Source organism: Neoarius graeffei, chromosome 28 (genome assembly GCF_027579695.1).
Source record: "Neoarius graeffei isolate fNeoGra1 chromosome 28, fNeoGra1.pri, whole genome shotgun sequence".
Lineage (NCBI taxonomy): Eukaryota > Metazoa > Chordata > Actinopteri > Siluriformes > Ariidae > Neoarius > Neoarius graeffei.
Genome location: NC_083596.1, coordinates 12,745,949 through 12,773,814, shown reverse-complemented (window position 1 = coordinate 12,773,814; position 27,866 = coordinate 12,745,949). Strand labels below are relative to the sequence as shown.

The 27,866-nt window shown below is 40.6% G+C and overlaps 1 protein-coding gene across 1 annotated transcript; it reads left to right on the top strand.

The window, feature by feature from the left end:
* Window positions 1-27,866, top strand: ddx54 (DEAD (Asp-Glu-Ala-Asp) box polypeptide 54). Its single transcript, XM_060912280.1, has 20 exons — window positions 1-278; window positions 2,290-2,416; window positions 4,123-4,193; window positions 4,267-4,455; window positions 4,547-4,596; window positions 4,699-4,740; window positions 5,619-5,714; window positions 9,412-9,533; window positions 9,662-9,723; window positions 9,806-9,937; window positions 15,787-15,997; window positions 16,601-16,732; window positions 19,227-19,448; window positions 19,537-19,610; window positions 19,741-19,965; window positions 20,162-20,313; window positions 24,612-24,725; window positions 24,818-24,928; window positions 25,039-25,127; window positions 26,389-27,866. The coding sequence occupies exons 1-20, from the start codon at window positions 156-158 to the stop codon at window positions 26,631-26,633; spliced, it is 2,589 nt and encodes an 862-aa protein (XP_060768263.1). The 5' UTR covers window positions 1-155; the 3' UTR covers window positions 26,634-27,866.

The following is a 27,866-nucleotide window of genomic DNA, read 5'->3' as shown; positions in this document are numbered from 1 at the left end:
GTGTTCCAAAATGGTGTCATCTACTGTTTTGCTCGTGTAGTAATTTGTACGTAGACTTTTAAATTATTAATAAATAGTTTGAGGTTGATATTTCCCCCTCGGCTTCTCCAGGAGGTTGATGTATCTGTGTAGAGGCTGATCACAGATCAGACACAATGGCGCAGAGAAAGAAGAGATTGTGGAAGAAGAAGAAGCAGCAGGCTGCACACAGAGAGCCAGATGTGGACTCAGATGGAGGAGATTTCGAGTTAGCGGCTGAAATTAAAGACGATGCTGTAGTGAGTTATTTACATACAAATCATATTCAAAAGACTGCTGTTATCTCTCATCAGCTTGCCTGTGATGTGTGTGTGTGTGTGTGTGTGTGTGTGTGTGTGAGAGGGAGAGAGAGAGAGAGAGAGAGATGCGATGTGTGTTTTGTCATGTGTGTTTTGTGTTGTGATTGTGTGTGTGTGTTTTGTGGTGGTGTGTGATGGTGGTGTGTTTTGTGATGGTGGTGTGGTGTGTGATGGTGGTGTGGTGTGTGATGGTGGTGTGGTGTGTGATGGTGGTGTGTGATGGTGGTGTGGTGTGTGATGGTGGTGTGGTGTGTGATGGTGGTGTGTGATGGTGATGGTGGTGTGTGATGGTGATGTGGTGTGTGATGGTGATGTGGTGTGTGATGGTGATGTGGTGTGTGATGGTGATGTGGTGTGTGATGGTGATGTGGTGTGTGATGGTGATGTGGTGTGTGATGGTGGTGTGGTGTGTGATGGTGGTGTGGTGTGTGATGGTGATGTGGTGTGTGATGGTGGTGTGGTGTGTGATGGTGGTGTGGTGTGTGATGGTGGTGTGGTGTGTGATGGTGATGTGGTGTGTGATGGTGGTGTGGTGTGTGATGGTGGTGTGGTGTGTGATGGTGGTGTGGTGTGTGATGGTGGTGTGGTGTGTGATGGTGGTGTGTGATTGTGGTGTGTGATGGTGGTGTGGTGTGTGATGGTGGTGTGGTGTGTGATGGTGGTGTGGTGTGTGATGGTGGTGTGTGATGGTGGTATGTGATGGTGGTGTGGTTTGTGATGGTGGTTTGTGATGGTGGTGTGTTTTGTGATGGTGGTGTGGTGTGTGATTGTGGTGTGTGATGGTGGTGTGTTTTGTGATGGTGGTGTGTGATGGTGGTGTGTTTTGTGATGGTGGTGTGTGATGGTGTTTTGTGATGGTGGTGTGTGATGGTGGGGTGTTTTGTGATGGTGGTGTGTGATGTTCTGATGTGTGTATTGTATTGTGTGAGGTGTGTATTGTGTTTTGTGATGTGTGTATTGTATTGTGTGAGGTGTGTTTTGTGACGTGTGTATTGTGATGTGGTGTGTACTGCATGGGGTGAGGTGTGTGTTGTGTTTGATGTGATCTGTGTGTGATGTTTGATGTGATGTGTGTGGCCCTAAATTCTCCTCTATTTTTTTCCTGCTTCACCATGACCCAATTCAAAATACTACGTCATGCATGACGTGGTGGGCTTTCCCCGTTCGCGCAAGGCATTGTGGGATACAAATTTGAAACAGGAGAGAAAAATGGAGAACGTGAGTGTGTGAATGAAACGTGAGAGACCAACTACAGTAATGGGAAGCAAGAAGAAAAGACGTTATGTTATATATGAAGGAAAGGAAACGCAGGACCAAACTAATAAATATTGGCAGTCAGCGAGCACCTCGGTGTGATCAGCTGTTCCTTTAGCGACAGAATGATGGAACTGTCAGTGCACGCTCAAAGGTAAACCTGCGCATGCGCGCACACAGACGACTTCTGTCTGCTTGACTGCACGAAGCGAGCGAGTTCATGCACATTATTTGCTTTCATCTCCTCAAATTAAATAACTTCCCAGCCACAGAATGGCCTGATATTTTGTGAGATATTACAGAAATAAACATAGATCACAATGACCAAATTTCAGAGGGAACTAAATTTCACTGATTTTATGAAATCGAAAGGCTGTCTAGCTTTAAGGTGCAATCAGCGCGCCTAAATAAGGACTCAGAATGTAGACTTTTCTTTGCAAAGTATTGCTTTGTTGTGTGTGAAACCGAGCTGTGTTTCCTGACTGAGTTCCTAGTTTCTGATTCCTGGTTGCCTGTTCCTCATTTTTGACCCTGCTTCTGTCGACGATATTCTGTTTGTGCCTCACTCGACCTTTTACCTGTTTTACTGTTCACAATATGCGCCTGCTGATTTGGACAGACATAAAGACCGACTTTTAGCTTAACAAATAAACCAAGTGTTCAGTTTTCTCATGTTGGACTGTTTGGTTGTTCACAGTTTGGTAAAAAGCTGCCTCGCTTCCCCACGTCTTCCGATTGCCTGTCAGATGTAGAACCAGACACAAGAGAGATGGTGCGAGCTCAGAACAAGAAAAAGAAAAAGTCTGGAGGCTTTCAGTCCATGGGTAGGTCCATTCAGAGACCTTCTGTCAAAGACATATATACAACTCCGATTCCAAAAAAGTTGGGACAAAGTACAAATTGTAAATAAAAATGGAATGCAATAATTTACAAATCTCAAAAACTGATATTGTATTCACAATAGAACATAGACAACATATCAAATGTCGAAAGTGAGACATTTTGAAATTTCATGCCAAATATTGGCTCATTTGAAATTTCATGACAGCAACACATCTCAAAAAAGTTGGGACAGGGGCAATAAGAGGCTGGAAAAGTTAAAGGTACAAAAAAGGAACAGCTGGAGGACCAAATTGCAACTCATTAGGTCAATTGGCAATAGGTCATTAACATGACTGGGTTTAAAAAGAGCATCTTGGAGTGGCAGCGGCTCTCAGAAGTAAAGATGGGAAGAGGATCACCAATCCCCCTAATTCTGCGCCAACAAATAGTGGAGCAGTATCAGAAAGGAGTTCGACAGTGTAAAATTGCAAAGAGTTTGAACATATCATCATCTACGGTGCATAATATCTTCAAAAGGTTCAGAGAATCTGGAAGAATCTCTGTGCGTAAGGGTCAAGGCCGGAAAACCATACTGGGTGCCCGTGATCTTCGGGCCCTTAGACGGCACTGCATCACATACAGGCATGCTTCTGTATTGGAAATCACAAAATGGGCTCAGGAATATTTCCAGAGAACATTGTCTGTGAACACAATTCACCGTGCCATCCGCCGTTGCCAGCTAAAACTCTATAGTTCAAAGAAGAAGCCGTATCTAAACATGATCCAGAAGCGCAGATGTCTTCTCTGGGCCAAGGCTCATTTAAAATGGACTGTGGCAAAGTGGAAAACTGTTCTGTGGTCAGACGAATCAAAATTTGAAGTTCTTTATGGAAATCAGGGACGCCGTGTCATTCGGACTAAAGAGGAGAAGGACGACCCAAGATGTTATCAGCGCTCAGTTCAGAAGCCTGCATCTCTGATGGTATGGGGTTGCATTAGTGCGTGTGGCATGGGCAGCTTACACATCTGGAAAGACACCATCATTGCTGAAAGGTATATCCAGGTTCTAGAGCAACATATGCTCCCATCCAGACGACGTCTCTTTCAGGGAAGACCTTGCATTTTCCAACATGACAATGCCAAACCACATACTGCATCAATTACAGCATCATGGCTGCGTAGAAGAAGGGTCCGGGTACTGAACTGGCCAGCCTGCAGTCCAGATCTTTCACCCATAGAAAACATTTGGCGCATCATAAAACGGAAGATACGACAAAAAAGACCTAAGACAGTTGAGCAACTAGAATCCTACATTAGACAAGAATGGGTTAATATTCCTATCCCTAAACTTGAGCAACTTGTCTCCTCAGTCCCCAGACGTTTACAGACTGTTGTAAAGAGAAAAGGGGATGTCTCACAGTGGTAAACATGGCCATGTCCCAACTTTTTTGAGGTGTTGTTGTCATGAAATTTAAAATCACCCAATTTTTCTCTTTAAATGATGCATTTTCTCAGTTTAAACATTTGATATGTCATCTATGTTCTATTCTGAATAAAATATGGACTTTTGAAACTTCCACATCATTGCATTCCGTTTTTATTTACAATTTGTACTTTGTCCCAACTTTTTTGGAATCAGGGTTGTAACTTTTTTGTTTTACACACTTTTTTTAAACTCTCACTGAAAATCCTCTTTCCCATTGCATAGGTCTGAGCTACCCTGTCTATAAAGGCATCATGAAGAAGGGATACAATGTTCCCACTCCCATCCAAAGAAAAGTGAGTCGGCTTTCAGTCTTCATCAGTCGTTTTTGTCTGGACTACTTCCCGATGTTTGCATTTGTTCTGACAGACTATTCCCGTCATCCTGGATGGTAAAGATGTAGTTGCCATGGCAAGGACAGGAAGTGGGAAGACAGCTGCCTTCTTGGTGCCCATGTTCGAGAGGTTAAAGGGACCTCAAGCTCAGACGGGGGCCAGAGCTCTGATCCTCACACCCACCCGAGAGCTGGCACTACAGACCATGAAGTTCACTAAAGAGGTGATTTGAAAGCCATGCATTGTGAGCTTGATTTATTTTACTTATTATCGCTTGCTCATTCATTCATGAGTGTTTGTTGGTCGTTTCCCAGCTGGGGAAGTTCACTAGGCTAAAAACGGCACTGATCCTTGGTGGAGACAGGTAAAAAAAAAAATCCCCCCAGTCTTTATTTTGATGATATATGACCAATGTTGGCTTTTAAGCAGGTGTTGATCTTGGGTGGTTTTTTTTTTTCTACTCCAGTATGGATGATCAGTTTGCTGCTCTACATGAAAATCCAGACATGTAAGTGTGTCGTCATAAATTATTCTTCCTTTTTAGCACAATTAAAGTAGAAACCCTGGCACCATCTAGATTATTTATTTATTTTCCCCAATTGGGCATCACCTGAACTGATGATCACATCATCAGCTTTTCTTTGGCTAATCGGATACAAGGAACGCCACCACACTTGCCAGAGCAGTTGGGGGTTTGGCACCTTGCTCAAGGGCACTTCAGTCAGTCCTGCTGGTCCAGGGAATTGAACCAGCAACCTTTTGGTCCCAAAGCTGCTTCTCTAACCATTAGGCCATGGCTTCCCCCTATTTGATGTTACATGGTATAAATGGTGTAAATTAAATTTATTTTATCCACATTCACTGGATATGAGCAATCGTGCTCTGATTGGCTACTCTACTACTAGGATATCAGCTCATATACCGTGAGTAGAGAAAAACAAAATGGCAGAGCGTGTTGCTGAACCAACCGAGGATGAAATAAAAACTCGAAAACCAAACCCCAAAAATACAAAAAAAAAGCAACAAAATATGGAATGAAAGTATTTCATGGTAAGAACTTATCTTTTTTTTATTTTTCAATAATTATTATTATTATCACATTTTTCACAAATTGCTCCTGTCATTTTGCCGGTTTGTTTACATTCTAAGCGGAAATTATTTTGTCGGACGTTTTGTATAAAGTTTTTATTTATCAAATTTGTAAAAAATACAAATAAAAATGCTCTGTTTCTCAAAATCCAGTGAATGTGGATAGAATAAACAGTTATTCTACTCAGTCTCGTTGTACATGGCTGATATCAGATCATGTACGACTCGATTTCGTGGAATAATTATTAATTGTCACTCCTTGTAAGCTACAAAATGTTCTTCCTCGTATTTCTCCAGCATCATTGGTACTCCTGGTCGTCTGATGCACGTCATCATGGAAATGAACCTCAAACTGCAGAACGTGGAGTATGTGGTGTTTGACGAGGCAGACCGGTAAGGACCCAGTGCTCTTCAAGTGACTTGGTGTAATCCAGTCCTGCGTTTATAGACTTTATTTTTTTTTCTGCTGAATTCTCGATTGGTCAGAAGGTATTCAGTAATAATCTGTTCCAGATGCTCAGACACTAGATCAGATGAAAGTCAAACACGGGTTTAGATTAATACGTTGTCATTTCTACACATATATTTTAAGTGTGTAATCATTGATGTGGCAAATCTTTGTGCGAGGATATTTGTGTAGCGTTTTGGAAGGAGTCTCCAGTGTCGGTGCTTATAACAGTCAGAGGTAAATCTGTCATTTTGAAAAGTTTTCTAATGGCACTAAAGTTCATTGCGAATCATATTACTGTGTGACACAGAGCCAGCAAACTTGGGTACAATATCATGATGATGTCACCTACTGAATCGAAGGCTACGATGCAAGTCAGTGTACAAGAATAAATTGTCATGAGTGTGAGTCGTCTGTCTGCAATGCTATAGTGGGAAACAACGATGCTAAGCAAGAATTGAGCCCTTTCAATACTGGTATTTTGGATGGTATGTGTTATGATGGTGTGTGTTGTGCGATGTTGTGATGTGTGTATTGTGTGTGAGATGTGGTGTGTTGCGTGATGTCATGTTGTGGTGTGTGTGTGTGTATGTGTATATTGTGAGATGTTGTGACGTGTGTTGTGTGATGTTGTGATGTATGTTGTATGTGTGTGTATTGTGTGATGTGGTGCACTGCATGACGTGTGTATTGTGTGATGTGTGTCTGATGTTGTGGTGTCTGTGTGTGTGATGTGTAGTGTGATTGTGTGTGTATTGTGTGATGATGTGGTGTGTTGTACAGTGTGTGTGTGTGTGATGTATAAATACGGAGGTGATTATAGGAAATCGCACTCACTGATTGGTTAAGAAATTCAGAATATTTCTTAATAATCGCCTCGAGCGACTCGGCAAGATGGCGGCCGATTGCTTCGTCGCTGTAAGTGAGGGAGAATTACAAACGATGGAAGAAAATGCTGTTCTTAAAAACACTAAAGATGTGTTCACACACCACAATGTGACATCACACACACACACACCACATCACACACAATACACACATCACATCACACACACACATCTGCTTTTGAAGACTGAAATAAATAATTTTTTAAAAATTCAATTATTTATTTTTATAATTACTGGTGTATTTATACTAAGGGTGTTTTCACACTTGGTCCCTTTCAGCCATCTAACCGAACTCAGATCGATGACTCCGCATTTTTTGCGCATATGTGAACACTCCAACCGTACCCAGACCCCTTTAAAGCGAACCGAACTGAGACCACCTCAGGAGGTGGTCTCAGTACGGTTCGCTAAAAATCAACGGTACGGTTCGCCTAATCTGCGCATTGTGAACAAAAAGCGCACCGGGTTCACTTCGCCTTTTTCACTGTAGTTTAACCTTCTTCGTTTGCCGTAGTTGGTCACGTGACTGTAGCAGGGAAACTCAACTTCCTTTTGGAACTTACCACAGCCGCTTTACAGTTCTCTGAACTTACTGACTGATGAGTCGGCCACAATAATATAACTATATTATATTTTATATATATATAATATAAAATTTATTTTCCTTAATCCGCACTATTTTGATCAAAGAATACAGCAGGGCAAGCATGGCAGCAGACATTTTGATTCAAGAGAAAATTACCCAGAATTCCTTGCACTGGGGGTCTGAGGGCTCTAGGACCTGGTGTGAACAGAAAGAGGACTGAGGCCCCATCAAAGCTTAACTGGACCAGAAAGAGAACCCAGTCCTCTTTGTAATAAATTCACAGTGTGAACACAAAAAGAACTGAGTTATTTTTCTGTTGGTCCACTTTTTGGTCCACTTAAAGAGGACTGAGTCTGGTTCCTTTAAAGGGGACCGGGTGTGAAAACACCCTAAAACAATTATCCACCTCAGACTCAGTGAATATCGGTTAACTTGACTTTGTCTCAGTTATTATCTACCGATATTCACCTCGCCTTGGGCGAATAATTGTGAATTATATGTATGGGGAAAAAATCCGAAGAGGAGGACGAGAATGCAGTCCTGGTTGTGGCTCCGGAAAAGAGCCCAACTTGGGATGGCAATTTTGCAAAGAGAGCATGAGATAGTAGGAAGTATTATTTTTATTTTTTTGAGCATCCATAAATGTACATTTAGTGCCAGTGTGACGTTGAGCAGGTTTGCTTTGTTAAATACGGAAGATTTTGAGAGAATTTTGAAAAAGAAAGACATGTTGAACACCCGAAAATAATGTGTATGAATAATAATAATGGCTTTTTTCGTGGTATATCAGATATATTCCATTCAGCAGCTCGTTCGATATCATACTAGCTGAATGAAATAATAATATTGCTGGGTTTCACATGATGTCACATCCACCTCATTAGTTATTCAAAACTTTAGCTGGTGGTCTACCAAAGCTCAGCTGACAAAGCGTTTGTACGGAGAAGGTGCATCACTCGCATGAAAAATGTCTTACGCTTGCGTTGTTTTACCGGTAGGTTGTTCGAATTGTGAAACTGATAAAAGTTTCTTCAGGGTTCCCCGTGAACTAATAAAAAAGGGTGAGCAAACACAGGATTTCACAAAAAGACGCTGAGAAAGGTGGCTTTTGAACCTCTGACTGAAATCGAAGGGAGCCGAGTCAAAGCATGCTCGAGTTTGCAGTGATCACTTGGTGAAAGGTTTGTATTTCTCTCTCAGCTACGTCCTTCGTGTTTTTCCAAGTACTTTTCTTGCTGTGTGTCATTATTTTATGGTACTTTTTTTTTTTTTAGTCACAAAGCGCTAAAGTCCCCAGATATTTCTTTGTTTACTCCTCACAAAGTCCATATGCATGAAGGTCACGGCAAAATTTTTCCCCAGCCGTACAGTTGTAATGCGCCGTGATCACTTCTCCGTCTTGTTTAACTAAGATCCAGGTCTTTAAAGGGGTTTCTGATGATCTTTGTGAATGATTTAGCTGAGAGATAAGAGCCAACACAAGTGAGAATCAAGCCAACTGTTGTTCGTTTACACTTCAACTTCCAGCACTTCGTTGTAAAGACGCAAACGAAAAGCTTAAAAAAAAACTTAGACGGCCAAAAACAATACAGGATCCATTCGGCAGCGACTTGATACCGAGGTCCTTTACCCAGCCACGTAGAAAAAAGTTGTAAGTCTCCATACTCTTCCACACTTTCATCTGTTTTGCGGTGCAGAAGGACGTCTGCAACAGCAGATAGTTCGAGATGTCGGGGAACTCGACTGAAGGGTAGTTTTCGAGATCGTATGACAAATCCTTCTTTCCCAGACTGTAGGGGTCGATTCCATTGCACATAGCAATCTTCTGAATATATCTAAAGCCAGCAGTGGCTTCTAGATTACGAGCGTACTCTGATAAGTTATCACTGGTTGTTTGCACTACAGCAGCCGTTTCGACCCCCAGCTATTTCACTTCCGGTAAAACCGCTAAGAAAAGTTACGTGACCGAAACCCAGCAATCTGATAGACCACTCAACGCCAGCAATATTATTTAAATATTCAACTGTGTAATGGGTTGGTGCAAAATGGTGTTAGTTTTACCGCTGCAAAGTCTGGCAGTGTTTTATTCCTCTCATACCACAGCGCTTTGCTATTCTGGCCGTGTTTTTTTGGTTGTGTGAATCAGATTGTGCTGTGGTTCTTCAACAGACTGTTTGAAATGGGTTTCACTGAGCAACTGCAGGAGATCATCAGACGCCTCCCTGAAACCCGGCAGACCCTGCTGTTCTCCGCCACGCTGCCCAAACTACTTGTGGAATTTGCTCGAGCCGGTTAGGCTGATCACTTTGTCAGAGTTAGCAAAATATGATGGTTTAGTATAATTTAACGCAAAGACGCCGCAGTTATAATCCCGTTCTCCATCAGCACGTCGCAAACCTCTCTGTTCTCTCTTCCACAGGATTAACAGATCCAGTCTTGATCCGTCTCGATGTCGACAGTAAGCTCAGCGATCAGTTAAAGGTAACGGTACAAATGGCAGGAGATTTGAAGGACAGCTCATTGTGACAGGAAACTAAAATCCACTTTTGTTTCTCTCCATTAGTTGTCGTTTTTTCACTTGCGTCTGGACGACAAGCCTGCACTGTTGCTCTATCTTCTGCGTAATGTTGTCAAGCCTCAGGAGCAGACGGTCGTATTTGTGGCCACCAAACACCATGTGGAATATCTCAACCAGGTAACGGACCAGGAGCCTTAACCAGGTGTAAAACGTACAGTACCAGTCGAAAGTTTGTGCACCCCTACTCATTCATAGGATTTTCTGTATTTTGTATTTTCTACATTATAGAACAATACTGAAGACATCAAAACTATGGAATTATGCGGTAAACAAAAAAATGTTTGTTAGATTCCTCGAAGTAGCCAGCGTTTCCTATGATGATGCTTTATTGGCATTATCTTAACCAGCTTCATGAGGTAATCACCTGGAATGCTTTTCAATTAGCCGGTGTGTCTCGTCAAAAGTTATTTACTGGATGAGTTTCTTGTCACCCCAATGCGTTTGAGATCGAATAGTAAATAATAAAAATACAGTAAATAGGCCTATTCCACACCACAGATGTAATAATCCATATTAGATCAAGAACCGTTCAACTAAGTAAAGAGAAACGACATCCATCATTACTTTAAGAAAGAAGAAACCTTTATTTGTCACATGCACACTCAAGCACAGTGAGATTCATCCTCTGCATTTAACCTACCTGAAGCAGTGAACATACACAGGCGTGCGCACACACCCAGAGCAGTGGGCAGCCATACTACAGCGCCCAGGGAGCAGTTAGGGGTTAGGTACCTTGCTCAAGGGCACTTCAGCCCAAGCCTGCCCCACGTTAACCTAACTGCGTGTCTTTGGACTGTAGGGGAAACCGGAGCACCCGGAAGAAACCCACGCAGACACGGGGAGAACATGCAAACTCCACACAGAAAGACCTCCATCGGCTACTGGGCTCGAACCCAGAACCTTCTTCCTGTGAGGCAACAGTGCAAACCACTACACCACCGTGCCACCCTTTAAGACATGAAGTGTCTTTTAATGAATAAAAATAAAGAAAAACACTGAATTAGAAGGTGTGTTCAAACTTTTGACTGCTACGGTTACATCTTTGACCCTCAAGAAAATACAAAATGTGCCAAATAAGTAATAAAACATATTGGCGTGTGCTGATAAAGGGAAAATAATGAACGAGTTTGGTGATGTCACTGTTGAAATAATATGTTCGAATGAGCGCATTAACATAACTTTGTGATTCGCCTTGTAGCCGGAATCACCTTCCAGGGACTGATCCGGCCCAAGAATCTGACAGATGCACATTTTGCAGAAATATTTTTACTAATTTTTATCCCCCGCTGGCCAAAAGGCCCTAAGTGGGATTACAGTGCCTTGAAAAAGTATTCATACCCCTTGAACTTTTTCACATTTTTCCACCTTACATACAACGAACTTAAAAGTTTTTTTATTGAGATTTTATGTGATAGACCAACACAGAGTAGCACATAATTGTGAAGTGAAACGAAAATGATAAATGGTCTTCAAAATTTTAAACAAATAAAAATCTGAAAAATGTGGTGTGCATTAGTATTCAGCCCCCTGTACTCTGATACCTCTAAATACAATCTAGTGCAATCAATTGCCTTCAGAAGTCATCTGATTAGTTAATAGAGTCCTACTGTGTGTAATTTACTCTCAGCATAAATACACTTATTCTGTGAAGGCCTCAGTGGTTTGTTAGAGAACACTGAAGAACAAACAGCATCATGAAGACCAAAGAACTCACCAGACAGGTCAGGGATAAAGTTCTGGAGAAGTTTAATAATGAAGGGCATAACTCTGGTAAAATTTGCCCAAATTAAATTAAATTTCAAAATGTGTATAACTGTCATATAACAAAGCCTTTTGCCAAGTTTGGTGAAATTCCTCCACAAATTGTGAGAAGAGTTGATTTCAGAAGAACGTACACCCTCATGAAACTGTCAAAGTACAAGTTATTTAATCAAGGGTCAAAACTCTAAATTAACTCGCAATATGCGTATTACCGTCATATAACAAGGCTTCTCGCCAAGCTTCGAGAAATTCGTCCAAAAATTGGGAGAGGAGTTGATGTCAGAAGGCGAGCACACCTTCATGAAATTGTGAAAGTACAAGGTTGTTAATCAAGGGTCACAACTCTGGTTAAATGCGACCGAATTGAACAAAATAACAATATGCGTACTACCGACACATAACAATGCCTTTAACCAAGTTTCGAGAAATTCCTCCACAAATTGTGAGAGGAGTTGATTTCAGAAGGAAAACACACTATCATGAAATTGTCAAAATATAATTTTGTTAATCAAGGGCTCTAACTCTGGTAAAATGTGACTAAATTTAATTAAATTACAGTGTGTATTATCGACATATAACAAAGAATCCTGCCAAGTTTCATGAAATTCCTCCAAAAATTGCGAGAGGAATTGATTTCAGAAGGTTTGCACCCTTCCTGGGACGGATGGACGGACATTGCCACGACATACAGTGCCTTGAAAAAGTATTCATACCCCTTGAACTTTTTCACATTTTTCCACCTTACAGCCACGAACTTAAAAGTTTTTTTATTGAGATTTTATGTGATAGACCAACACAGAGTAGCACATAATTGTGAAGTGAAACGAAAATGATAAATGGTCTTCAAAATTTTAAACAAACAAAAATCTGAAAAATGTGGTGTGCATTAGTATTCAGCCCCCCTGCGTCAATACTTTGTAAAGCCACCTTTTGCTGCAATTACAGCTGCAAGTCTTTTGTGGTATGTCTCTACCAGCTTTGCACATCTAGACACTGAAATTTTTGCCCATTCTTCTTTGCAGAATAGCTCAAGCTCAGCCAGATTGGATGGAGAGCATCTGTGAACAGCAATTTTCAAGTCTTGCCACAGATGCTCAATGGGATTTAGGTCTGGACTTTGACTGGGCCATTCTAACACATGAATATTCTTTGATCGAAACCATTCCATTGTAGCTCTGGCTGTATGTTTAGGGTCATTGTCTTGCTGGAAGGTGAACCTCCTTCCCAGTCTCAAGTCTTTTGCAGCTTCCAACAGGTTTTCTTCCAGGATTGCCCTGTATTTAGCTCTATCCATCTTCCCATCAACTCTGACCAGCTTCCCTGTCCCTGCTGAAGAAAAGCATCCCCATAGCATGATGCTGCCACCACCATGTTCCACAGTGGGGATGGTGTGTGCAGGGTGATGAGCAGTGTTAGTTTTCCACCACACATAGCATTTTGCATTTAGGCCAAAAAATTCAACTTTGGTCTCATCTGACCAAAGCACCTTCTTCCACATGTTTGCTGTGTCCCCTACATGGCTTCTGGCAAACTGCAAACGGGACTTCTTATGCCTGTCTTTCAACAATGGCTTTCTTCTTGCCACTCTTCCAAAAAGGCCAGATTTGTGGAGCGTATGACTTATAGTTGTCCTGTGCATAGATTCTCCCACCTGAGCTGTGGATTTCTGCAGCTCCTCCAGAGTGATCATGGGCCTCTTGGCTGCTTCTCTGACCAGTGCTCTCCTTGCTCGCTCTGTCAGTTTAGGTGGACGGCCATGTCTTGGTAGGTTTGCAGTTGTGCCATACTTTTTCCATTTTTGAATGATGGATTGAACAGTGCTTCTTGAGATATTCAGAGCTTGGGATATTTTTTTATAACCTAACCCTGCTTTAACAAACTTGTACAACCCCGATTCCAAAAAAGTTGGGACGAAGTACAAATTGTAAATAAAAACGGAATGCAATGATGTGGAAGTTTCAAAATTCCATATTTTATTCAGAATAGAACATAGATGACATATCAAATGTTTAAACTGAGAAAATGTATCATTTAAAGAGAAAAATTAGGTGATTTTAAATTTCCTGGCAAAAACACATCTCAAAAAAGTTTGGACAAGGCCATGTTTACCACTGTGAGACATCCCCTTTTCTCTTTACAACAGTCTGTAAACGTCTGGGGACTGAGGAGACAAGTTGCTCAAGTTTAGGGATAGGAATGTTAACCCATTCTTGTCTAATGTAGGATTCTAGTTGCTCAACTGTCTTAGGTCTTTTTTGTCGTATCTTCCGTTTTATAATGCGCCAAATGTTTTCTATGAGTGAAAGATCTGGACTGCAGGCTGAGTGCTGATGATAACTTGGGTCATCCTTCTCCTCTTTAGTCCGAATGACATGGCATCCTTGATTTCCATAAAGAGCTTCAAATTTTGATTCGTCTGACCACAGAACAGTTTTCCACTTTGCCACAGTCCATTTTAAATGAGCCTTGGCCCAGAGAAGACGTCTGCGCTTCTGGATCATGTTTAGATACGACTTCTTCTTTGAACTATAGAGTTTTAGCTGGCAACGGCGGATGGCACGGTGAATTGTGTTCACAGATAATGTTCTCTGGAAATATTCCTGAGCCCATTTTGTGATTTCCAATACAGAAGCATGCCTGTATGTGATGCAGTGCCGTCTAAGGGCCCGAAGATCACGGGCACCCAGTATGGTTTTCCGGCCTTGACACTTACGCACAGAGATTCTTCCAGATTCTCTGAATCTTTTGATGATATTATGCACCGTAGATGATGATGTGTTCAAACTCTTTGCAATTTTATACTGTTGAACTCCTTTCTGATATTGCTCCACTATTTGTCGGCGCAGAATTAGGGGGATTGGTGATCCTCTTCCCGTCTTTACTTCTGAGAGCCGCTGCCGCTCCAAGATGCTCTTTTTATACCCAGTCATGTTAATGACCTATTGCCAATTGACCTAATGAGTTGCAATTTGGTCCTCCAGCTGTTCCTTTTTTGTACCTTTAACTTTTCCAGCCTCTTATTGCCCCTGTCCCAACTTTTTTGAGATGTGTTGCTGTCACGAAGTTTCAAATGAGCCAATATTTGGCATGAAATTTCAAAATGTCTCACTTTTGACATTTGATATGTTGTCTATGTTCTATTGTGAATACAGTATCAGTTTTTGAGATTTGTAAATTATTTCATTCCGTTTTTATTTACAATTTGTACTTTGTCCCAACTTTTTTGGAATCGGGGTTGTACTTTGGCAATTTCATCAAGGTGCGCTTGCGTTCTGAAATCAACTTCCATCACAATTGTTATCCCCTGCTGGCTAAAAGGCCCGAAGGGGGCTTATGTCGTGGTGATTTCCATCTGTCTGTCCCTGGAAGGGTACTTACCTTCTGAAATCAACTCTCCTCACAATTTTTGGAGGAATTTCACGAAACTTGACAGGATTCTTTGTTATATGTCGGTAATAGGTGTGCAAGTTCGTTCAGTTCAGTCGCATTTTACCAGAGTGATGGCATAGTTGCCAGCGGGGAATATTGTCCTCTCAGAGCACTCTTGTTACCAGATCACTATGGATTTTTACAGTGGCGTAGAACACCTTTCCAAAGAGGGCAGCCACGGCCCACTATGACCTCGCCTCGGCCCGTTATTTGCGGTGGATTTCGAATTTCAACCTCTTTCTGAAGCATTTTATTGGTTTGACCTAGATTCTTTGTCTTAGGTCACGCTATACAAAGCATCCTGAGAATACAGGTAATTGGGCCAGGTAAGCATCACCGCTTACCACAGGTGATCAGATGAACCACTGATCTGTTGGTTGAGCGTAGCCAGCTAGCAGTGTAGTAAACAAATGCCCCGTGACCGATGCCAAGTGGTGCACATATATTTCTGACCGATGCATGTGCATTGGTTGTATCGGTCTGGATCCATTCCTGACCTTCAGAGCTGCCGTTATAGAAAATTAATCAGAATTGACAATTCAGTGGCGCAGTGCTGAAAGCGGAATTTCTGCTTACAGACTGTGAATGTCCTGATATGCTGCTCTTATAATAATTGCTTTGCGTTTGATATTACTAAAATCATCCTGGTGGACAAAATGCTTTGGGGGGGAAAAAGAAATCCTGCATAAAATATTCTATACATAGCGATTGGTGTTATAAAGAATATGTTTCTTATTATTATTATTATTAATAATCTTTACATCTTTCACAACTAGCTACTGACTTCACAAGGAATCGAGTGTGCGTACATATACAGTGCTTTGGACCAGACGGCGAGAAAGATCAACATCGGTCGCTTTGTCCACCGCAAAGCAATGGTGCTGCTGGTGACGGATGTGGCAGCCCGCGGTATTGACATCCCGCTCCTGGACAATGTCATCAATTATAACTTCCCCTCCAAAGCCAAGCTCTTTCTGCACAGAGTTGGTATGTTGAGTGCACAATGAAATCAGTTTAACTGTGGAATTCAATTGAAATCAATTTAATTGTCTGTATTTGGAGGAAGTTTTTACCTGATTTTAGTATCGAAAGCGTATCACTGTAATCAGAGAGGTTTGTGGAGCCCAGGGTTTATATGGTTGAGATCGAATATGGTTGTCTGACTTCTTACTTGTGTAATATGAACATGTCCACTAGGGGGCAGAAAAAAAACAGAAGTTTTGGATTTTACTGTTGGATGAATGGGCAGGAAGTGAATCTGATAATGCTGAGGATCAGCACCTACTTCCAGATGTTAAGCCACCAATACTGTCATATTAGTTGTTAAAGAGGGCAATTTCTGAAACAGTTTGGGATTTTTCAGGTTATGTAATCTATCCCCGTCAGGCTCCGCCCACTGTATACCGTCTCTGAAATGTAGTTTTTTTTTTAAACCCCTAACAAACCTGAGTCACGTTACTGACAACACTGGCTAGCTAACTAGCATGAATCGAAACACTATTTTAAAAAATATATATATTCTATATTATTTTGTTGTGAATGTGTGTATGAGCTTGCACTGCTCTGATGGACTCTTGTTTGGTTGTGCAGGTCGTGTAGCCCGTGCTGGCAGGAGTGGTCGAGCCTTCAGCCTGGTTTGCCCGGACGAAATGGCCTTTGTTTACGACCTTCACCTCTTTCTTGGACGACCTTTGCACCTTGCAACCATTGAGCACTCACAGGGTATCTCATCTCCACAGGATCCTTCTCTTATTCAGTGCTTGCCAGTTATAGGGTGTGAATAGATCTTCTCAAACCTTCTCCCCTTCAAAGGTTCTGTTTTGAAGTTTTTAGCAACTAAATATCAGTTATTTTCAGATTTGTGCTTGGACCCCGATGATCGCTGTTTGCAGCAGTATTTCTTGTATATAATTTCTATCCACATTCACCTGATATGAGCAATCGCGCGCTCTGATTGGCTACTCTACTACTAGGATATCAGCTCATATACCGTGAGTAGAGAAAAACAAATGGCGGCGCGTGTTACTGAACCAACTGAGGATTTAATAAAAACTACTTGAAAACAAAATCCCCCCCAAATTATCAGGTATTTAAAAGAAACAGAAATAGCTAAAAGAATATAGGTTTTTTTTTTTTTTTTTTTTCCCTGTAATATCGGGGGAAAGTTGGTTTGCCAACCACCAAAAACACTAAAGAAGAAGAAGAAAACCTCAAAAAATACAAAAAAATGCACAACAAAATATGGAATAAAAGTATTTGATGGTAAGAACGTATCATTTTTAAAAAAATAATTTTTCAATAATTATTATTATCGAATTTTTTCCCAAATTGTTCCTGTCATTTTGCCGGTTTGTTTACATTCAAAGCGGAAATGATTTTGTTGGACGTTTTGTATAAAGTTTTTGTTTATCGAATTTTCAAAAAATAAAAATGCTCTGTTTCACAAAATCCAGTGAATGTGGATAGAATAAAACAGTTATTCCACTCAATCTCGTCATACATGGCTTATAGCCGACTCGATGCTAGCTGCTCATGTACGACTCGATTTCATGGAATAACTTTTAATTAGCACAACCCAAGCTCAAAAGATATTGCAGTCATTCTCTTTAATTAATAAAAAATAAATAAAAAGTGCATCTCAAAAAATTAGAATACCATGAAAAAGTTCCTTTTTTTTCATAATTTAATGCAAAAAGGTAAACTTTCATATATTCTATATTCATTACATGTGAAGTGAAATATTTAAAGCCTTTTTTGTTTTAATTTTGATGATTATGGCTTATAGCTCATGAAAATCAGAAATCCAGTATCTCAAATTATTAAAATATTCCCTAAGATCAATCAAAAAAAGGATTTACAATACAGAAATGTCCAACTTCTGAAAAGTATATTAATTTATACACTCAATACTTGGTTGGGGCTCCTTTACCATGAATTACTGTATCAATGCGGTGTGGCATGGAGGTGATCAGTCTGTGGCACTGCTGAGGTGTTATTGAAGCCCAGGTTGCTTTGATAGCGGCCTTCAGCGTATCTGTATTTTTGGGTCGGGTGTTTCTCATCTTCCTCTTGACAATACCCCATAGATTCTCTTTGGGGTTCAGGTCAGGCAAGTTGGCTGGCCAATCAAACACAGTAATATCATGGTCAGCAAACCATTTGGTAGTAGTTTTGGCACTGTGGGTAGGTGCTAAGTCCTGCTGGAAAAGGAAATCAGCATCTCCAAAAAGCTCGTCAGCAGATGGAAGCATGAAGTGCTCTAAAATCTCCTGGTAGATGGCTGCGTTGACTTTGGACTTGATAAAATGCAAGGGACCAACACCAACAGATGACATGGCACCCCAAATCATCACAGACTGTGGAAACTTCACACTGGGCTTCAAACACCTTGGATTCTGTGCCTCTCCACTCTTCCTCCAGACTCTAGAACCGTGATTTCCAAATTAAATGCAAAATGTACTTTCATCTGAAAAGAGGACTTTGGACCACTGAGCAACAGTCCATTTCTTTCTCTCCTTAGCCCAAATAACACACTTCTGACATTGTCTCTGGCTCAGGAGTAGCTTGATATTAGGAATATGAAAGTTGTAGCCCCTTTCTTGAAGATGTCTGTTCGTGATGGGTCTTGATACACTGACACCAGCCTCAGTCCACTCCTTGTGAAGCTCTCCCAAGTTCCTGAATCAACTTTTCTTGACAATCCTCTCAAGACTGCGGCCATCCCTGTTGCTTGTGCACCTTTTCCAGCCACCCTTTTCAGCAATGACCTTTTGTGGCTTACCCTCCTTGTGGAGGGCATCAGTGATCATCTTCTGGACAACAGTCAAGTCAGCAGTCTTCCCCATGATTGTGGTTGTGTGTACTGAACTAGACCGAGAGATACACTGTGTTCATACTGTTTTACTCAAACTCGAAATGAAATATTCTAATATTTTGAGATGGTTTTTTTTTTTTGTTTTTGTACTGTATGCCATACTGATTAAAATTTAAAATAGAAAAATGCTTGAAACATTTGTTTATGTGTAATGAATCTATAATATATAACATTTTCACTTTCTTAAATAACTGATGGAAAATATTGAACTTTTTCACAATATTCTAATTTTTTGAGATGCACTAGTGTGTGTGTGTGTGTGTGTGTGTGTGTGTGTTTTTTATACATAAGTCATTGTTTTTTGTTTTTTTTTAAAAATTATTTATCATCTTCTTTGTCTAGATGCTGACGGAGTGTTGGGTCGCGTCCCACAGAGCATCTTGGATGACGAGGACGCGCACGTCCTTACGGCTCATGCGAACTGTTTAGACCTCCAAAACCTCAAACGGGTCTCTGAGAATGCTTACAAGCAGTACCTGAAGTCCCGACCCAACCCCTCACCAGAATCTATCAAGCGAGTGAAGAGTTCCGATCTATCCTCCATCGCTGTTCACCCACTGCTAGGTTTGTGAGGTTTTTAATACCATGTTGAAATCTGGTTGGCTCGATGACTTTGTCTGCTTAGTCATTTTTTTTTCTGACATGTTTCCAGGGTCAGGACTTGAGAAGATGGAGTTGGAGAGACTGCAGATGGTCGACTCGATCAAGGCTTACAAGTCAAAATCCGTGAGTCAATGCGTTATACAGTGCTATCGGTATTAAGTTGTCAGTCATTTCTGCACAGTTACTCAGAATGCCAGTCAAAAGTAAATAGATCTACCGGATATATGACACACGCACTACCTTAACTTCTCAGACGATATTTGAGATCAACTCCAACAACAAAACCAGTGCCGGTGAGGTAATGAGGACGAAGCGTTCGCGGGACAGCCGTCTGGTCGACAAATTCCAGAGGATGAGAGAAGAGATGCAGGCCGTGAGTCAGCTGAATCGTCCAGCTATTCAGAACTCAACTACAACACGACTGCACCATGGGGAGGAAGAGGATGATAATAAAGATGATGATGAAGAAGACCTTCAGGTTAGTCTACAGACAGTTTACTTTTTTTGAAAGTTAAAAATGAAAGGTTTCGTAAGCTGATGGAATCATTCCAATTGATAATTGTGAAGTAAGATATTGGTGAATATTATATTAATTCAGCAACCTTATTACCAAAGAATATTAGACAAAAGGATGACGACAACAAAAATCAGTCTGACTCTCTTGCATCCGTCAGGGTGTGTTCTCAAAAGTGGTCGGAGGAAAGAAACGGAAACAGGATGAGAATGTGGATACGGACAGACCGAAGAGCAAAAAGAACAGGAAGTCGGGCCGCGACGAGGAGTTTTACATCCCCTACAGACCCAAAGACTTTGAATCAGAAAGAGGGTATGTCTTTGTTTTGTTTTCTTCCATGTTAATCCTTAATGACCAGATCAAGCAAAAACTTTTTAAAATTTGATCCAAGTAATACTCATTTGAGTATACTGAAAATTTTTTTAGATGTTTTTGGATAATTATTGTTTGACATTCAAACATATCTGAATTCTCCTTTTGCATACCCTTTTTTCCCCATTTATTTATTTCACACCTTTGCATCTGAAGTAATTCCTCGTCGTTGTTTCATACCTGTTAAGAACTGAATATATTATATGGACATGAGTGCTTTACTGGGAAATACGCCACTTGTATTTTTCATACAAGTTACATCCAGGACATGGAGAACCAAAACGATTTGTCACTCATGACAAAATCGATGAATTGTTTTGATAAATTTGGGTACTTTCTGTTTGTGAATGTGTCTGTATAATAAAAAGAAAATCACATGTTGGCTTGAAGACATGAAGTTTATCTTCTCGTGTTGAATAGCTCAAATTTTTCATATGAAATACATCACAGATCTGTGTGACATATTTAAATAATATTGGCTGACGTTGAATGGTATATCAGATATATTCCATTCAGCTAGCATGATGTTGAATGAGTCAAAGACAAGTAGCTGAATGGAATATATCTGATATACCACGAAAAAAGCCATTATTATTATTATTATACATACACACTCTCTTTTCCAGTTTTTCGATGTCCGTTGGCATGTTTTTCTCTTGTAAACAGAGGGAAATCATCAGGGCTTTCTAGGCATTCAGAGAGGCCCAAACATATCAGCATTTCAAATGTTATTTGTAATTTCTTTCATTCTTTCATAATTTAATTACAACCCCGATTCCAAAAAAGTTGGGACAAAGTACAGATTGTAAATAAAAATGGAATGCAATAATTTACAAATCTCAAAAACTGATATTGTATTCACAATAGAACATAGACAACATATCAAATGTTGAAAGTGAAACATTTTGAAATTTCATGCCAAATATTGGCTCATTTGAAATTTCATGACAGCAACACATCTCAAAAAAGTTGGGACAGGGGCAATAAGAGGCTGGAAAAGTTAAAGGTACAAAAAAGGAACAGCTGGAGGACCAAATTGCAACTCATTAGGTCAGTTGGCAATAGGTCATTAACATGACTGGGTATAAAAAGAGCATCTTGGAGTGGCAGCGACTCTCAGAAGTAAAGATGGGAAGAGGATCACCAATCCCCCTAATTCTGCGCCGACAAATAGTGGAGCAATATCAGAAAGGAGTTCGACAGTGTAAAATTGCAAAGAGTTTGAACATATCATCATCTACAGTGCATAATATCATCAAAAGATTCAGAGAATCTGGAAGAATCTCTGTGCGTAAGGGTCAAGGCTGGAAAACCATACTGGGTGCCCGTGATCTTGGGGCCCTTAGACGGCAGTGCATCACATACAGGCATGCTTCTGTATTGGAAATCACAAAATGGGCTCAGGAATATTTCCAGAGAACATTATCTGTGAACACAATTCACCGTGCCATCCGCCGTTGCCAGCTAAAACTCTATATTTCAAAGAAGAAGCCGTATCTAAACATGATCCAGAAGCGCAGACATCTCTGGGCCAAGGCTCATTTAAAATGGACTGTGGCAAAGTGGAAAACTGTTCTGTGGTCAGACGAATCAAAATTTGAAGTTCTTTATGGAAATCGGGGACGCCGTGTCATTCGGACTAAAGAGAAGGATGACCCAAGTTGTTATCAGCGCTCAGTTCAGAAGCCTGCATCTCTGATGGTATGGGGTTGCATTAGTGCGTGTGGCATGGGCAGCTTACACATCTGGAAAGACACCATCAATGCTGAAAGGTATATCCAGGTTCTAGAGCAACATGTGCTCCCATCCAGACGACGTCTCTTTCAGGGAAGACCTTGCATTTTCCAACCTGACAATGCCAAACCACATACTGCATCAGTTACAGCATCATGGCTGCGTAGAAGAAGGGTCCGGGTACTGAACTGGCCAGCCTGCAGTCCAGATCTTTCACCCATAGAAAACATTTGGCGCATCATAAAACGGAAGATACGACAAAAAAGACCTAAGACAGTTGAGCAACTAGAATCCTACATTAGACAAGAATGGGTTAACATTCCTATCCCTAAACTTGAGCAACTTGTCTCCTCAGTCCCCAGACGTTTACAGACTGTTGTAAAGAGAAAAGGGGATGTCTCACAGTGGTAAACATGGCCTTGTCCCAACTTTTTTGAGATGTGTTGTTGTCATGAAATTTAAAATCACCTAATTTTTCTCTTTAAATGATACATTTTCTCAGTTTAAACATTTGATATGTCACCTATGTTCTATTCTGAATAAAATATGGAATTTTGAAACTTCCACATCATTGCATTCTGTTTTTATTTACAATTTGTACTTTGTCCCAACTTTTTTGGAATCGGGGTTGTATAAGTATTCTGTTCTAATTTGGCCTCATTGTCTATCAGATTTGCTTCAGAAATGAAAGGGTTATTGTCCTGAAAACATTAAAATCGAGTTATCCAGTGAGATTTTTTTGTTTGGTGTCGCTAGGCTGAGAAGAGTTTAGAGCTGCTCACTCATTGGTTAGGACTTAATTGCTGGGACAGAAGGCCATGCCAGTGTATGTTTATGTAGGACGTGACAGACGAATTAACCAATCAGATTTTGATTTATAGTGGGAGGGGCCAAAAATTTATCGTGCTAAGCCTTCTTGAAGGCCAACGTGAGCTTAACCACGAGTCAGCGCAGCAGTGAAGTCACCTTCCAGCCGGTGTAGCGTTCATCAGTAGTGTTAGCAAGTGCTAATAAAGCGGTCAAGCCCATGCTATCAAGAGCAAGTAGCACAGGCTAATGACCGAGAAACTAAGATTTCTGTCTCCACATTCTTCTTCCACGCTGCACACGTGATACAGTATTTTTCACTCAGACTTAAGTATTAATTTTCCGATGTAACTTAGTTACTTTTAAAATCAACATTGACAACTACATACAGCGGAGAGACCTGGCAGCCTGCCGCTAATCCCTTGCAAAATCCTTTGCCCTGTTGCTTTTTTGGTGTGTCTGAAGTCCCAGCTCTAATAGTAACAGTTCACCACTGCTTGTAAATATGCATGAAGAATAACTAATGAAGTTTTGGTAGACTTTCGGGTGTTCAACGCGTCTTTCTCTTTCCTGGCGAACAAAGAAATGTTTCTGCACATGTGCAACAGAAAACTTTCTTCCTGGATATTCACGTCAGCTCTGATGTGAGACGTCATGCTGTCTTGACAACCATGTCATATCATGAACTATATTCAACGCTCATTCTCCGTTGGGTAGAGTGACGTAATACACATAGGATAAGCGATATGCTAACAATATTGAATGCTATGAAACCTGCTGGGTGGCACGGTGGTGTAGTGGTTAGCGCTGTCGCCTCACAGCAAGAAGGTCCGGTTTCGAGCCCTGTGGCCGGCGAGGGCCTTTCTGTGTGGAGTTTGCATGTTCTCCGCGTGGGTTTCCTCCGGGTGCTCCGGTTTCCCCCACAGTCCAAAGACATGCAGGTTAGGTTAACTGGTGACTCTAAATTGACCGTAGGTGTGAATGTGAGTGTGAATGGTTGTCTGTGTCTATGTGTCAGCCCTGTGATGACCTGGCGACTTGTCCAGGGTGTACCCCGCCTTTCGCCCGTAGTCAGCTGGGATAGGCTCCAGCTTGCCTGCGACCCTGTAGAACAGGATAAAGCGGCTAGAGATAATGAGATGAGATGAGATGAAACCTGCTAGAAGGGGATAGAACATGTTTTCATTCCATCGAAAAAGTGTCCTGTATGGATAATAATTCCTGATATTTCACTCCGATGACATCAATCCGAGTGTTTTAATGGCAAACCGGTTCAAAATTAAAATTATTTTGATGAACTTGCATATTTTTTGTGGATGTGTCTATATAATATAAAGAGCATTACACAGTGGTGCAAAGATATGAAGTTTCATCTTCTCGTGTTGAAATTATTTCACTCATTCGTGATGTATCCATTCACCACTCAAAGAGAAACTTCATATCTTTGCACCACCGTGTAATATCTTAAATATTACTCTTGTTTGAGGCAAAATCTGATTTTTGGACTATACTGTACTCTTTGGATAGTTAAGAGTTCTTAGCTTTCACCCTAATTTAAGGTTCCTTGTTGATTTATGAGGGTTCCCTCAGAAAGACATCCAAAGAGTCCTTTAAGGTTTTAGATTGAACCTTTTCTTCTAAGATCCTACGCTATAGTGAGTAAAGTTGGGATTGTGTGCTGGCGCTTTTCTCCGTAGACTCAGTCTTGCAGCAGAGGGCAGCTCGTTTGATCAGCAGGCCTCCTCGGCTGTTCTGGATCTGATGGGTGATGAGAACGCCACGCTGGACCAGCACAAGAAGATGATGAGTTGGTGAGATGAGAGACACCTTCACACACACTTTATCAAACCCAAACCAGTCACAATCCATAGGGAATAAATTCTGTCTGTGTGCATCTCTTGAGGGATCGCAAGAGAAAACGATTCATCCGGGATACGGGAAAAGAGGACAAAAAGAACAAAATAAAAACGGAGAGTGGGCAAGTGGTCAGTGCCAAGAAGTCGAAGAAGAACTTGTATCCTTTTATCTGGCGTTCTGGTTGTAGTTATGTGGATTCTGTACTAATTCTGATTGAATCGTATGATGAAAATGGTGTTGAAGATTGATTCCTTCACTCTGGCGCAGCTATGAGGAATGGAAGAAGAAATACAAGGTGGATGATGCAGATGATTCAGACGGAGAGAATGGAGGAGGAAGGGGACTGAAATTTGGAGGTATGAACTCCTCGAAATCATGAACATATTTCAGACCATAAAAGGAGTTGTTTCATTAGCTGTTGAAAAACAATAATAGAAAGATGTAAAGGCAATTAATTATTTTGCGATTTTTGTGAATTTTATCTTTTTATTATTAGTTAAAGAGAATGACTGCAATATCTTTTGAGCTTGGGTTGTGCTAATTGACAGTTATTCCATGAAATCGAGTCGTACATGAGCAGCTAGCACCGAGTCGGCTATAAGCCATGTATGACGAGATTGAGTGGAATAACTGTTTTATTCTATCCACATTCACTGGATTTTGAGAAACAGAGCATTTTTATTTTTTTGCAAATTCAATAAATTAAAAACTTTATGCAAAACGTCCGACAAAATCATTTCCGCTTAGAATGTAAACAAAATGGTGAAATGATAGCAGCAATTTGTGAAAAATGCTCTAATAATAATAATAAATATAATAATAATAATTCTTGGAAAGAAAAAGATACGTTCTTACCATCAAATACTTTTATTCCATATTTTGTTCCTTTTTTTTTTGTATTTTTTTGGGTTTTGTTTTCGAGTAGAGTTTTTATTTCGTCCTTGGTTGGTTCAGCAACACACGCCGCTGTTTTCTTCTTCTTCTTTAGGGTTTTTTGGTGGTTGGTAAACCAACTTAAAGGTGAATTATTGCCACCGACTGGGCTGGAGTGTGGAACAGGAGATACTGGAGGGGAAAAATATATATTCTTTTAGCCATTTCTGTTTCTTTTAAATACTTGATAAAGTGATCTATCTGACTTGATGTGCCATTTTGTTTTTCTCTACTCACAGTATATGAGCTGATATCCTAGTAGTAGAGTAGCCAATCAGAGCGCGCGATTGCTCATATCCAGTGAATGTGGATAGAATAATCAATATTCTTAATGTTCTGTAGTGCATTAAATAATAAGCTCATCGTTATGCATTTATTTACTTTTATTGTCTCAGTAACAAACTTCATTTATATTTAGCTTTTAAAAGATAAGATTCACAAATAATACATGATTATAATATACAACGTGAAAGAATTAAAAAAAAAACACATTTTAGAGAAATCTTTATGGAATGAAATACATTACAGTGGTAATTGTCTTTTAAATTCATTAAAAATACAAGTCAATAATAATAATAATAAAAGAGAGAGCCAGTGCATGATACCTAAGTTTCTCTTATGACTCTAGAGTTGATTTGAAAATACTGCTTCTGTTGTATAAATTCACGTGTCTGTGTTATTAAGGTCGGAGGGGCCGACATGGAGCGGGCTCTCAGCCCCAGAACAAGAAGGGCTCACAGGTTCGTTCAGAGCTGAAGAGCAACGAACAGATCTTGAAACAGCGCAAACGCCGCTCCAAGCAGCAGTTCCTGCAAAGCGGCGGCTTGAAGAAGCTGCGTGGCCGAAACAAGCAGCGATTACACGACGTCATGAAGTCCGGCTTCGGCCGCGGGCGCTTCAAGAAAGGCAAGATGAGGAAGAGACTGTAAGAGCTTGTGGGGTCGAAACTCAAGCCAGAAATCCAACGTAGCTTTCGACCTGCCACCAAGGACTGGTTCTTAAAAAACCTAATGGTGACTTATTTTAGTGGATAAAGTCGGCCAGATTGGCTTCAGTGACCTGAATTTCTTAATAATGTCACTTTTTTGGCATAAGTTTGGCAAATGGTAAAGGCAAAGTTTGGAAACTGGGAAGACGTGATCTAGCTTCCTCTAGGAACCTTTGTAAACTATATCATAACAATATCAAATGTTTGCTATATACATGTGTATTTTGAAATCTGTGCCCAATACAGATGCTAATGAGAACAATTAACATCAACTGTGCTTTTCCTGACTGTTAGAAAGGATTGTTCTTGTAGGGAAGCCATTGGAACCAAATACCTGTACAAATTGGTCGTGATCACGTCTGTAGAGTTTATCCACAAGATGGCAGCAGTTGCAGTGAATACATTTAATGCTCAGGTCCACAGGATACAGAACATTTTCCGTCTTCAGCCAAAATGCAATATGGTATGGTTTTTAAAAAAAAAAAAAAAATTATATATAAAGTCCCTGGGTTTTGGCTCTGCCTTTCTGAAAAACAGTAATTTAAAACAACAAGAACAAAAAATTCCTCTGCAAACATCTATACAAAATCACGTTTTCACAACAAAGATCAAAACAAGCCTATGTGAGTGTCAAGGGACGTGTTGGATTTTTTTTTTTGGGGGGGGAGACAGACTTAAAAATTCCTTTAGTGGAAGACGAGAAAGTTGTTTCCACAGCAGAAGTATGCAGCCAGTTGCAGGACACGTGTTGAGAGCTGTGGTCCATATGGATGCAGTTAGTTTAATTCATTCTTGTTATCGCTAGGTTATCTGTGCCATATCTGAGTTATGCCTATGTCTGATTTAACCCATTAATGATTAGTGAATGCATGTCCAACTCTGACCTACAGCAGTACTGGTAAAACTACTGGTAAATGAAACCTGGCCTGTGTGATGGTGGTAGACGGTAATGGTATAGTCGTGATCGTTTGGCCACTTGGTCAGAGATTTTGTCTGCTTTTAAATTTAAACCTGAAGTACACAAGCCTGTTTGTTTGTTTTTTCATCGTTAATCACAGTTGTCTTCAGTGACGGGTTAAAGCAGGCAACGTCTAATAGCATGAGTTATTTTTAGGTAAGTCGCCTAACTAGTTGCTGGAATTAACGTATTGGAATAAAACACAACTGGCCCATG